Source organism: Pan troglodytes, chromosome 9 (assembly GCF_028858775.2).
Source record: "Pan troglodytes isolate AG18354 chromosome 9, NHGRI_mPanTro3-v2.0_pri, whole genome shotgun sequence".
In the NCBI taxonomy this organism is placed as follows: Eukaryota; Metazoa; Chordata; class Mammalia; order Primates; family Hominidae; genus Pan; species Pan troglodytes.
This window is the reverse complement of record NC_072407.2, coordinates 90,481,562-90,495,264: the sequence shown is the minus strand read 5'-3', so window position 1 is coordinate 90,495,264 and position 13,703 is coordinate 90,481,562. Positions and strand designations below refer to the sequence as shown.

Sequence of the window (13,703 nt, the reverse complement as noted above, 5' to 3'; positions counted from 1 at the left end):
TTTTTCTAATCCTGATAAGAAAAACCCAAAGTCTTTTTTTTTCCACAGTAGTTTTCATGTCAGTACATTCCTTTCCATCCTCATTTCTGTAACACTTGTGAATACCTTAACACTGTATTCTTGTATTGAATTATAAATTCCATTGACTTCTTTGATGGTCAAACTTTTTTTTCCTTTATTAATGTTTGCTTCCTAATGATGGTGTACCATGGCAGAATACTCTAATATCTGCAGGTTTGAGCAGAGGAATAGAGAAACTGGGTGAGGTCATTGACATGAGATTCAGAGCCTGCTTGAAAATGAATAAATTTGCTAAGTGTCTGATATGGAAGGGAAAAACAGGAAAAATAAACCTCTGAGAATAAAGATAGAAAGTGTCATTTTGGCAGACCCAAAATGTAAACAAAAACTAATGAAACAAATAAACAAAAAACTTAATCCTCAAATAACATTATTGATATGCTGCTTTTTGTTTTTCAGAAATAAAGAGCAAATAATTATAACAGAGAGAACATTAGATGGCATCATATTATATTTTGCAAAAGGGTTAAATGGTGCCTGGAAGAGAGCAAGAAGTTACTTTTGGCCCCCTCCTCAGATGTGGCAGATCATTTCATCTTGTCCCTTTCTCCTTCATTCTTCTTTCCCTCTCCTTTTCTAATGTCCAAAATATTCAGTGAGGGAAGGTGACGTGCCATAGATGGGTAAAGAAAAATTCCCTTTCATTTTTCTTACTTCAGCCCCCAAGGACAAACATATAACATGGATGCTGAAAAAAAATCTCAGCCTAAATAATAAATACGACATCTTAGCTCAACTGAATAGAAGATTTAATGTTAATGAATAACCCCTTGCATTTGCAGAAGGGCTATGCTCTATAAAGTACCCTCATATGTATTATCCTTTTGTTTTTTCCCAGACATCAGGCAAGGTGGGCAAGGGAGGTTTATTTCTTTTCTTTTCTTTTCTTTTTACAATAAAGAAAGAAGCTCAAAGGTGGCAAGTGATTTGCTCAACATCATTCTGAGTCAGTTCCTGGACTGAGAATCTGGGTCCTTTCTCTCTTTCCACTATCACTACTGCCTCAATAAGATTTCACCACTGAGCAATTTTACTAAGACAGATATGAGTTATAAAGAAGTAATTATTTTGTGATTTTCATGGCAGATATCAAGCTTTGTATTTTCATATTTAATGAAATTTTTAAAATATGTAGACATTGAGTACTATTGATTAAAGGGAGGTATATAAGAAGTAAAAGTAGATCCATAAGGCAAAATAGAGTTTCATTAACACTGAATTATTTTAAAAACTTAATTCTAACAGGAAAACAATTCAGTATAAATTTTAAAAATAAACTGCATTTTATCTACTCAATCATTGGCCCAAAAATATTACTGAGCACTACCATGTTCTAAACAATGCATGGGTACTACTGGGCATATAGGAAAGAGCAAACCCTCCATCTGTGCCTTCATAATGTCCCATCAGGCAGGTGAGATAGACATATAGCAAAGAGTTATGATATGCCTGAATGCAGGTGCCATAGGAATCTAGCCTAGCAGGGTCAGGAAAGCTTTCTTTAAGACAAGACAATTAAGGTAAAATAAAATAAGAAAAAAAGAGGATACAGTCAAGCAAAAAGGAAGAGAGGATGTAGCACAATGAGAAAGCATTTGAGGAAAAAGGTTAATTTGGAATTTAATGGGGTAGAGGTGATCACCCAAGGAGAGAGTTTAGGGTGTGAAGAGGCCATGGATCATGGAACTCCAGGTCAGGTAAAAGAGAAAGAACCTGAAAGGTTTTATGGCTTACCAAATATTCTACTTTGCACTGAATTCTCTGTTCCTTAAACCAGGGTTCAAAATGGCATTGAGTATACTTTTTATTTTCTGAAATGCTGTATTCACATAAAATACAAAAACTGAACATCCTTAGACACCTTCTCTTTACCAGCTCTTTTCACCTACATTGTCTCATTTAATCTCAAAACAACCTTAACCAAATGAGACACTGTCTGCTTCTTACCGAGGCTTAAAAATATTATTCTTTTCCAAGTATCTGGGATGGCAGATCCAGAATAAGAACCGGATTTTAGGATCTCTATTCTATTGCACCTTCCATGACACCCCACAGTGGCCCTGTTAACTTAAAAATCCTATTCATCCATCAAATGCTTATTAAGATCATGCTGAGTGTCACTGAAAAAGATAGATAAGATCTGTGTCTTCATAGAATGTACATTCTACTAATAAACAGAATAATGTCGTGAGTAGGGAGTTTGTTTTGTTTTTTTTTCTTAAGAGTTCTCATTTACTTCAGGGGAAAAAAAGCTTTCATGTTCAAAAGAATGAAATGAAGTACTCACATTTGGACTCCATTTCTCTGGGTGTCTGGTGTTTCCTGTGTCCACTTTCACGTTATTCAGATGGTCTGGTGCTCTTTCTCCCTTATGGCCATGGGCACTGTAAGCAAAGGCACAGCCAGGAAAAACATGTCAATACTTTGTACAGAATTGGTTGATTAGGATGGTTTCCTCATCACACACTCACCTAGAGGTTTTGCAACATGCTATCATGTTTTGGGGCATGGCTACAGGTGATTCCAAAGACTGTTACTGCTAACATCCAAAGTTATGTTCCATTATGTTCAACTAAAGGCATTCGAGAGAGAGAGAGAGAAACTTTTAAAAGCTAGTGTTTGCAAAACCTCTCTGTACTAGGAGCAAGAGTGTCCCTAAGGTAAAAGTTGGTGGAATAAATCCAATTAGTCTCCTGATTTCAAGTCCATGCTTTGTATTAAAAGGGGCCTTAGTGACCTGAAATAATACTTGTACCTTTCGAAACACCTGTTTCTTATCCTTTTGATAGGAGAAAGGGTGTAGTTGGCAACCATCCTCCCAATCAAATCTCGTAAATAAACTGGCCCATTTCTTCTCTGCCATGTTCCAGAAGCTAGTGGACACCTGGGAAAAAGAATTGTAATACACGTAAGTCAGGCTAATGCAAAATTGAAAAATAAATCCTGAAACTACTAGAAAGGAACACCAACTGTTTGGCAGTGCCCCCTCTGCTACTATGGATGCACAGCAACCTCCAAACCTGGAAATGGTTCATCCTTTCCAGGAAGGGCAGAGTGGGGTGGAAGAAGCTCATATTCCAGGATTCTGAAGGACATGAGACTACAATATATTGGGTAGATTACACAGAAAGAAATTTCACAGAAAGAGTGGAGAAAGAAAGACCATGAAGTAGAAAGGAACAGATAAAGGAATGGGAAGCAGTGTGGAAAGAGGCAAAAAGCATGTCATTAAAGGGGATGCAGAAATGGCAGTCTGTTACCAAGGGAGTGGGTTTCTCAGACAGAGTGGATCCTGCAGGGCCAGTCAGGCAGCCTCAAGGCTGGTGGATTCCAAATGAGGTACACGCCCCAGCCCCTCAAAGGCAAGACAGCCCTCCAGCAAGGGGGCCCAAGGGGAGCGATGGGGATTTAGAAAAAAAGGATGGCTTTCTGCCAGAGTTTCTCAGATTGTGAAAGAATCTGAGAAACAAAGTGCTTCAGAATTACTTTGGGAGCAGAAGAACAGAATGCTTGTCAAAAGCATAGATCCTTGGAAGCCAATGCAGACAATCAGACTCTCCTGGGGTCACATCTTATATCTTTGACAAATGCCCTAGATGAGTCTTACACAGAATTTAGTTTAATAACCATAGGCTGTGATGATAAAACTGTAGTCTTCAACTTCTTTTGTCGTCAGGCTGCTCAAGGCTATCTGTTGGTCACAGCCCCTAGAACAGAGCCGTCTTGACTGAAAATAACAGACCCCCTAGTAACAGAGATCTTGGATTACTTTGTGATGGGAAACTACACCAGAATCTCTTCATATAACATTCCTGGCCAGACGCGGTGGCTCACGCCTGTAATCCCAACACTTTAGGAGGCTGAGGCAAGTTGATCACTTGAGGTCAGGAGTTCTAGAACAGTCTTACCAACATGGTGAAACCCCGTATCTACTAAAAATACAAAATTAGCTGGGCGTGGTGGCGCATGCCTACAATCCCAGCTACTCAGGAGGCTGAGGCAGGAGATTTGCTTGAATCCCAGAGGCCGAGGGTGCAGTGAGCTGAGATGGCACCACTGCACTTCAGCCTGGGCAACAAGAGCAAAACTCAGTCTAAAAAATAAAAAATAAAAAAAAATCTTGAGTGTCAGGCCACATTCTCTGACCTTTGTAAAGTTTCTGAAAGAACGTCTGCAGCTTCAGAAGCTACTGTGTCAGCTTTTAGTGGTAAGGAGAGGTACTAGGGCGCTGAGGCTGAGGCACCAATCACATCTTGAGAGTGGCTTTCAGACCCCATGGTGGAAGTGCAAAGGAGAAAGAGAGAGAAAGGCCTTTAAAAAACTTGTCAGTCCCACAATATTCACCAGGATCCTAATTTGAGATCACTCTGCTAAGTGCCGAAGGCATTATACAGCACTCTCACTCATTGAACTGTTATTGAAGTATAGAACTCAAAATACATTTGTGAGGTGAATTTCTATGAAGTAAAGAAGCTCTCATTAGAAATGTGTGTTCATTAAATTTTTATTTTCCAGCAGGTAAGGCAGCCTAAGTAACACTATGTTCAAAATCAGGGGTTCAGACAGAAAACCCTAGTTATATATATACCAACTTCCAGAATAAAGGCGGAACTGGAACCACTGACTACCTCCTGGTAATCCCTGACTCTCTTACCCCTTCCCTCCTCTCTGATGATTGTTGGTGAGTTTGGGTCCTAGTGGTAATGTTTTCCTTCAGAGGCCACTAACTCTAGGAAGCCCCTGTCCAGTACCAGGCACTTGTGCACACAGCCGGGACACTGCAAGCCCTTGCATCTGTGTGCTGCTGCACTCACAGGTGGGCTCAGAACTCCCACAGAATCCTAATAAACACTCCTTCATCCTGACAAGCATCCCCTTTGACACATTTTCACGATTATGATAAACTGAAGCCCTGATATAGAAAGCAGTCTTTAACTCAAAACAAGCAAAGGAAAGCCACTTCCAAGGTCTCTTTCCATAATGTCCTTTTGATGCTGTGTTTCCTGAAAGAATGAGAAAAGTCCTCCCCAGTCCGGGGCCCATGAGCAACCACCATTGGGGAAGCGGCATCCAAGCCCCCTGGGCACCTCGCTGAGTCACCTTTCCTCTCCCTTCTCTCCTCAGTTCCAATGGAAAATCCGTCACGTGGGCCCAGAATGAGAAGAGCAGCCGGGGGCAGCACCTGTGGCAGCGCCTGTCCATCCACATCAACAAGAAAGAAAACCCCAACCAAACGGCCGTCATCAAGCCCTTCCCCAAGAGCACGGAGAGCCGTGGCCTGGGCGCTGGCGCAGGCGGGAGCGCTGGGGGCGTGGGGGCCACGGGCGGTGCGGGCTGCGCAGGCGCCGGCCCAGGCGGGCCCGAGTCCCCAGACGCCGGCCCCAAGGCGCTGTATGATGTGGCCGAGGCTGAGGAGCACTTCCCGGCGCCCGCGCGGCCGCGCTCACCGTCGCCCATCAGCACGCTGAGCCACCGCGCGGGCTCGGCTAGCCGCACGGACGACGATGTGCCGTCGCTGCACTCGGAGCCTGTGGCGCGCAGCAGCTCCTCGCAGGGCTCCCTCATGGAGCAGATCAGCAGTGTGGTCACCCGCTTCACGGCCAACATCAGCGAGCTCAACTCCATGATGCTGTCCACCGCGGCCCCCAGCCCCGGCGTCGGCGCCCCGCTCTGCTCGTCCTACCTGATCCCCAAAGAGATCCAGTTGCCCACGACCATGACGACCTTTGCCGAAATCCAGCCTCTGCCGGCCATCGAGGTCACGGGCGGCGCGCAGCCCGCGGCAGGGGCGCAGGCGGCTGGGGACGCGGCCCGGGAGAGCCCCGCGGCCGGTCCCGAGGCTGCGGCCGCCAAGCCAGACCTGGAGGAGTTGGTGGCTCTCACCCCGCCGTCCCCCTTCAGAGACTCGGTGGACTCGGGGAGCACAACCCCCAACTCGCCAGTGTCCGAGTCGGCCCTCTGTATCCCATCGTCTCCCAAATATGACACTCTTATCATAAGAGATTACACTCAGAGCTCCTCGTCGTTGTGAATGTCCCTGGAAAGCGCGCCGGCCTGCGCGTGCGGAGCGGAGCCCCCCGTGTTCACACACACAATGGCAAGCATAGTCGCCTGGTTACGGCCCAGGGGGAAGATGCCAAGGGCACCCCTTAATGGAAACACGAGATCAATAGTGCTATCTCATGACAACCGACGAAGAAACCGACGACAAATCTTTTGGCAGATTTTCTTCTAGTGGCCTTAGAAAACATGGGCTTTTAAGAAACACGGCTGATATCTTTGAGGGCTGACAAGGCGTCTCTTCAAACAGTTCCATACCAAGTGCTTTGCTCTAGGGAAGCAGTGCGTGTGAAACAGCGTAACGGAGGGTGAAGAGCATAGTTAATAAGCAACTGTAAAAAGTTTTATTTGTTTACTTTAATTCTTTTCCCAGAAGAGTCTTTGATTCACCAAACATGAATGTACATTTTCTAACAAACTCAAAATCTGGGACCAAAACATCAACTTTTTTCTTTCTTTTTTCTTTCTTTTTGTTTTTCTTTCCTGTAAAGACCTTGAAAAGCAGTAACTTGGGTCCAGTATTTACGGAGGCGTTGTGAATGTGTCCCATGCATAACACACTACTGGATAGTGAGTGCTGCGCTAATGTACTACGTAGGGCTTCTACCAGAGATTTTCCTCTCCAATTGGGTTGTGAAATACTCTTCCAAAAGCCTGCATCGGGGATTCCACCTACTTATTTCAGATTCACCTCCATTAACCAAGAAAACCAGTGGAAAATTTCTTGACTATTTCACCATGTTGCCAATCAATACTGGAGTAGCAAAAAAAATATTTTCTGGAATACTGTTTTGTAATTCCCTCACTGGGGTGCATTGTAGCTGGAAATTCTCTTTATAATAATCATTCTTGAGCTCCAGCCTGGCTATCTCTTTCAAGAAACATGGCCACTCTTTAGGAATGCTGTTCCGTTTGCATTGCCAACTAAAATATTAAAATATGCATTGGGGCTTCTTCATTCCTTTATTTTGAGAACCTGATGCACAAAGAGCTCCTTTGTTCTTTTCGAGTCCCACCACTGGAAGAGTGGTCCATAGACCCCATGAAGACATTGTCATGATTTGAGAGACTGTTGTTGAAAGGATTAACACAATCTTAATACACTGACAATTTTAACTGTGTCAAGTCAGCTTAGTGGAGATTTAGCTATGCCAGTGAGCAGTGATTTTAACTATTCTTGGCTGCTTAAACAGGGCAGCTATGAACTATGACAAATGTAGATTTTTCAAAGCAATACAAAATACTAAAAAAGAGGAACCTTAATGAATATTAACCACACAGTCTTTCTTAGCCATTCCAAAAAGAGGCAAAGCAATTCTTATTTTCTTTTTTAAAATAATGATTAATATGATTTTGTGCACTTCATACTGTCACTTTTTAAAACTGCAGAAAAGAGATTTAGAGTATAACAGAAACAAGTGTGCTTTGATAGTCTCAAATAGGTAGAATTCATAGTTCAAGACCTGAATCCACTGTCATCTCTTTCTTCCTCCCATTGCAGCTATCCTCAGGTACCAAATGTTTTGATTTTTAAATAAGGATAGTAATAAATGGAGGAGGTGTCCTATAAATTTAAAGTTCAGTTGACCCAGCCTTATACTTAAGATAGCCTTATGAAAAATATGTGCTGTGAGGCAGAAGTATATTTTGGCAGAGAGAATAATAAATAAAACTTTTTCTTTTAGCTCAATATCCTTACTTTGGTAAGTATTTTTTTTTTTATTTCACATCTACTTAACAGAAAATAAACTGAGAAATAGAAGTCAGTCCATTGGCATAATTTATCATTCTTCACTTTAAAAAATTCTAATAAATATTCTGCTTGAGTTTTCTTTTCTGCTATTTGTTCTTACTTGCAACTTTAAGTCAAACCTCCCAATACAAAACATTAAAAGCTAACATTAATGTACTAAAGTATTAATTTAAAAGAAATCGAGCCTCCCATGCTAGATTTGAAAATAACATCATCACAGCACCCTGATCCCAAATATTACACTGAGGCTTTTAAAATGTAAGTGAAATCTAGCTAAGTTTCATGGTTTCATTAAAAGCAAATGTCTGCCTCTATCTGAAAAACAAATGGAAATCTTTTGAGGTATTAATGCCCTTTGGATCCTCATCAAAAGGATGGCATTCACCTGAGGATTCCTATCTTGACTTCTTATGTATTAAAAACCTTTCTTGATATGCTCTACATTTTAAAATTTGTTTCATAAAATCCTTATGTTGATTTTCATTTTATTCTCAAGTACAATACGTTTCACTCTCGACCAACTGAAGAACATGTTTAAACTTTGTTCATGGTCAAATTCATTTTCTATTTTTTAGTAACATATCTCTTAAAAAGTACACTACCTTATAAAAAACTTCATTAGAAATTAAATTTAATGCAAGTAAATTGCCATCTGATACTTCCACATGCTATCATAATCAACTGTAACAATAAAAATGATTTATCCAATTAGAAGAGAACAAGATATATTTTTCTCTGTATTTCTGTAACTTTTGCCACTCCATTGAATACATTGTATGTTGGACATAAGATTATTAGTAACGCATTCTTGAGATCTTTTATTTTGGAATGATGCTAACTCTGTCTCTTTGCCAATTCTAATACCAGGTTCCAAGTAATAACTCTACAGTACAAAGAGAAATGAATATTCATTCTAGGGCTATAGGATATGAACTTCACAATTCATTTGGGTACATTCTTATTGAATTTCCTTCAAAACAATCTGTTCCTGGTGCCCAGTGATAATTCAGTCGGGACCAGCATGACTAAAAGGAAGGGGATATGCTAAGGCTCAGCAAAGTGACCCTAAATGAGAGATATGTCCCAGGATGGAAAGAAGAAGACGTGGTTTAACCAAGTTATACTGACTAATCTAAGCAGTCCACTCATCCTTCTATTTTGGGAAAGGAGTGGGGGCAGCCTAAGAAGAACATATCTGGATTGGGAAGAACCGTCTTTCTGGGCTAGGGATGGGGAACAGAAAGGGAGTATGGAAAGAAAAATTATAAGAGATTTGACTGAAGCAAGGAAAAAAAGCAAATCCCCAAACGTGCTAATCCTTGAAAGTAACTATCTTTCCCAAACTACTGCTGTTACCAGCAAGTGATCAGGAAGACTAGGAGCTATTTCTGACTGTAAATGAATTGTATAATAGCTCTGCTGCAGTTCTGTGACTTCCAAGCCAGGAATTAAATGCTCTTTTTAAGAATAACAAAAAACAAAAGCATTTCCTATGCTAGTCTCCCAGTAAAATGTACATGTTTTGGAGACTTCAAAGGTATTATGTGAGTTCACATTTAGCAACAGCTTATTAATAACCCTCAAGCTGTCAGAATCTCTATAGTTACCATTTACAATTTTATACTGTGAAAAAATACAGATCAGTGAAAGCATAAAGACAAGTCAGAATTCACTTTGAAGAGGGTCTGAGGCCTGGGAGAGTCTCTACTGTCTATTGAAGAATGAGGCATGTATAAAATAGTTGGTTGAATTTCACTGATCTTCCCAATGTGAACAAATATACTATGTATATTGTGTGTATTTCTAGAAATCAATGGCAGCTGCTGATGGTGTTGTAATTAGAAATCTATATAGATTATAGATGTTTTAGAAAGATGGTGCCAATCCTAAAAGATTTGTGTGGGCTAAAAGTGCTTGTACTTACTTTTTTCTGCACTTATAACTGATTTGGTTTTAAAATTGTGTGCGTGTATCTGTTCTTTCTCTGTTGTGGCAGCTTGTACTATTAAAATAATAGAGAATGTTAAATTATTTTGATGTGAATTGCAAATGATTTTTTTTCATAAAGTTTAACATTTTTATCAGCATTGTTTTGCTTTGTACTTGTATAAATATGTTTTATTTTAGCACTTCAAAATATACTTGCCTGTTTCTCAGTTGTCTAAATCATGTTGTACTTGGTGTTTGTGAAGCCAGTTACTTTTCAAAAAAATTAAAAAACCTATAATATGATTTTAAGATTATTCCCCTCAAATGTTTAGAATGTTGTCTTAATAGTGTTTTCTGAGATGAAAAGAGCCATGATACTAATTAATCTTGAATACTGGATGATCTATACATTTGAATTATGGGGTTTACAAAGTAAGCAGTGGACTGTATAGATTTAAATGAAAATATAAACCAACCACAAACCAACCACAGATGTTGTCCCCAAACACATCTACAAACAACTGTTACATAAAGAAGTACTTAAAAAAAAAGAAATATATGAAATATGCATTGTTTATGTATCTAGACATACAAATTATAGAAATAGTTTCATAATTATATGTGTTGATAGAGGTAACATCACACAGATAAAATAGATTATTTGTGTGTATAGATGTGTGTTTACAAACATACATATTTATATAGACATTTGACTTTTGAGTCCATCTGCATGTGTGTCTCTGTGTATATGTGTGTTTGTGTGTAGATGTATGTGCATATTACATAATTTTTCCAGAAAAAAAAAGTTTTACTTTGACTGATTCTTGAGCAAATATACATTCCCTGGACACAAATTAGTGAAAAACTAACAGCAGAATATAAGGCAGATGCTTGATGTATGGAAGAGAAAAACAAGGTATATTTAAAAATATATTTGATTTATGCTTCTGACATTGTATTAAATGCATGATATATATACATATGTAGATACATATATTATACAGAATGTGTTTGATCTTAACAAAGAAAGCCATTTTATCTGTTTTGTCAGACTCTTCCCTTCAGTATCTTTTATTCTAATGTGATATGAATGGTAATATGTTCACATAAAATTGAGGATGAAGTGACATATACAAACCAGGTACAGGAAATTACCTTCTAAAAATCCAAAGAGCCTTATCAGACTCCATCAAATTATGGAAGGCCATTTAAAACCAGCGGATGCAATAGAAATAGCATTGAATTAAAAGCCAGGATCTCTTACCCTGTAACCAACTGACTTTGGATAAATCACTCTGATTTCTCTACAACTTGTTCCTCTTGCTTTAAATGCAGAAGTGAGTTACAATAATCTGTGAAGTTTCTATCATTTCAACATTCCTGATAAATGCTCAATAGTAGCTATTATTAGTGGCAATGCAGTATTTAGTATGCAGTTAATATTCAGCAGGAAGCTTAAATTTGTTATATCAATGTTATTTGTGGAGCTTAACAAGTTCCTGTCCAACTTAAAGCATATATCCTGGAGGAAACCTATTGAGATTTGAACTCATATGCAACCTTGGAACTGTCTATCAAGGACAACTTAGTAAACTGATACTGAACACCACAGAGAGAATGCTTTTCCTCTGTTATAATTGCTGCTGAATGCTGGCCAAGTTTTTGGTTATGCTGTACATGAATGATCAGTTTTAGAACATAAACAATTTGCAAATATTTACTTTGTATGATAGCTAGGCAGAAAGGTAGGTAAGTACATAGACAGGCAGAATTATATTAATGAAATTATCTCCTTAAGCAAAAGCTTGGTGTTTATATTTTCTCTCACAGTATTTTAAAACTCAGAATCAGTTATTACATCTCACTCTGTTTGTTACTTTTAGGTTATTATGTTAGTAAATAAGTTCTATGAAGAGAATGTTTAAACTCATCTTCTCCAGCCACTCTTAGAATCCTGAACCAAAAGTTTCCAGGAACACTTAACCTCTACTAGAATAAATGTTTTAAATTACTGTTACACCAGGACAAAGACATTTATTTTTGCCAGGACATAAGTCTCTTTGAGGTATGATCTATATACAGGATAGCTATGTGATATACGTATCAGACACTTTGGCTTATTTATGTATAGCTTGTATTTTTATTCATTGACATTAAAAATAAAAATTTTCATACTATCAGATTTCTATGATGAGATAGATGTTATATTTTAAATTATACAAGTTCTATGTCCATGAAAACCACATAATATAATAAATTGTGGCTTTTCTGAACTGCTGAATAGTAATAGATGATTCATAAAAGTTCTTAGAGTCTTAAAAGTTTGAAAAATGTAGTAATTCCAAGTTAAATGGCTATCTTCACTTCGGAAGTTACCAATTTATAGTATTCTTTTTTTTTTTTTTTTTTTTTTTTGAGACGGAGTCTCGCTCTGTCGCCCAGGCTGGAGTGCAGTGGCGTGATCTCGGCTCACTGCAAGCTCCGCCTCCAGGGTTCACACCATTCTCCCTCCTCAGCCTCCCAAGAAGCTGGGACTATAGGCGCCCACCACATCGCCCGGCTAATTTTTTGTATTTTTAGTAGAGAGGGGGTTTCACCATGCGCAGGATGGTCTCGATCTACTGACCTTGTGATCCGCCCGCCTCGGCCTCCCAAAGTGCTGGGATTACAGGCTTGAGCCACCGTGCCCGGCCCAATTTATAGTATTCTAATATCCATTAACTTTGCTAATGAAGCTGTCTCCTCAGAGTAGAGTTTCATGAAAAGAATTTTGGAAATGCTATGATATAAAAGTTATAATTTATACACACTTTTTCTTTTAGTTTTCAAAATTCATTGCCATTTCCATGATGATCTCCTTAGGCCTTTAGAGAAGTAAACACAGATTGATAGAGTTATAACATTGTCTTCAGGAGCCATTTTACTGAACCATTGGAAGTCTTGCTCAATTTTATTATTCGTTCTCTTCCCATTTTTTTATTTCTTAGACCTCTGTCAGCACATTTACTTTACTTTCACGGGTCAAGCTGAGGGATTTCTTTTACAATTTATGTTCTTTCATTTTTGTTCAAAACGTTTTGAACCAAATGAAATTAAGTTTCCTTAACTTCAACAGCCTCAGATGAAGCAATATGTGAGATACAGCATTAATAGATGTTGCCTAACCAGTGAAATGTATTTCAAAAGCAGTAGAAGTCTATCAGCTCATTATCCAGAAGCTATTTTCAGAAACTCTTTCTAATTTAAAAACATAAGAGCAAAACTACATGAACACATCTATAACACGTACCACATAAATGCATTTCTACTCTTGCATATTTAAGATAATGACTTTAGCCCTTTACTTCCCTATATATGTGGTACTCTCTATCATATTTTCTGAAGAGCTTAAATCCCATCATTAGCCCTAATAATTCATCTTACTCTTCAAAGAGGAATGAAACAATCTAAATGTATACAGAGAAAAAAAGATCTTGTTTTGGGAAGACAAGTACCCACTCTAATAACCCGAGACAACTTAGCAACAAAATTAGGAGAACATCCTAGCTAGTTCTATCCAGTCAGTATGAAAGAAGCCAGTGGAAATGCTTTCTTATTCTTTGTATGGCTATAACAAAAAAGCACCAAAGTTGGTCGGGTGACCCATCCCAGCACTTTGGGAGGCCAAGGCAGGCGGATTACTTGAGCCCAGAAATTCAAGTTCAGCCTTGGCCACATGGTGAAACCCTGCCTCTACAGAAAATACAAAACTTAGCTGAGCCGAGATCATGAAACTCTGTCTCAAACAACAGCAACAACAACAACAAATAGAATGAAAGAAAAAGAAAGACAAGCACAAAAGTCAGATCCTAAAGAATAAGACTAAGATACAACCATTTCT

General features: G+C 39.0%; 1 protein-coding gene and 1 long non-coding RNA gene across 10 annotated transcripts in view; one reads left to right on the top strand and one right to left on the bottom strand.

Annotated features, from left to right (window-relative positions):
* Positions 1-2,926, bottom strand: part of LOC134807367 (uncharacterized) — a 121,644-nt gene extending 118,718 nt beyond the window's left edge. The window contains exons 1-2 of the long non-coding RNA XR_010147624.1: positions 2,837-2,926; positions 2,369-2,465 (exon numbers count right to left, since the gene is read on the bottom strand). This is a non-coding gene — a long non-coding RNA (uncharacterized LOC134807367). The remainder of the gene's footprint in view (positions 1-2,368; positions 2,466-2,836) is intronic.
* The window catches only part of GRM5 (glutamate metabotropic receptor 5), an 810,828-nt gene extending 800,903 nt beyond the window's left edge, over positions 1-9,925 (top strand). For all 9 annotated transcript variants that reach the window (XM_054662592.2, XM_054662591.2, XM_063784377.1 and 6 more), the window contains one exon: positions 5,206-9,925. In XM_054662592.2, coding sequence (XP_054518567.1) covers positions 5,206-6,112 — 907 coding nt within the window. In that variant the 3' untranslated portion in view covers positions 6,113-9,925. The remainder of the gene's footprint in view (positions 1-5,205) is intronic.
* The last annotated feature ends 3,778 nt before the right edge of the window (positions 9,926-13,703 follow it).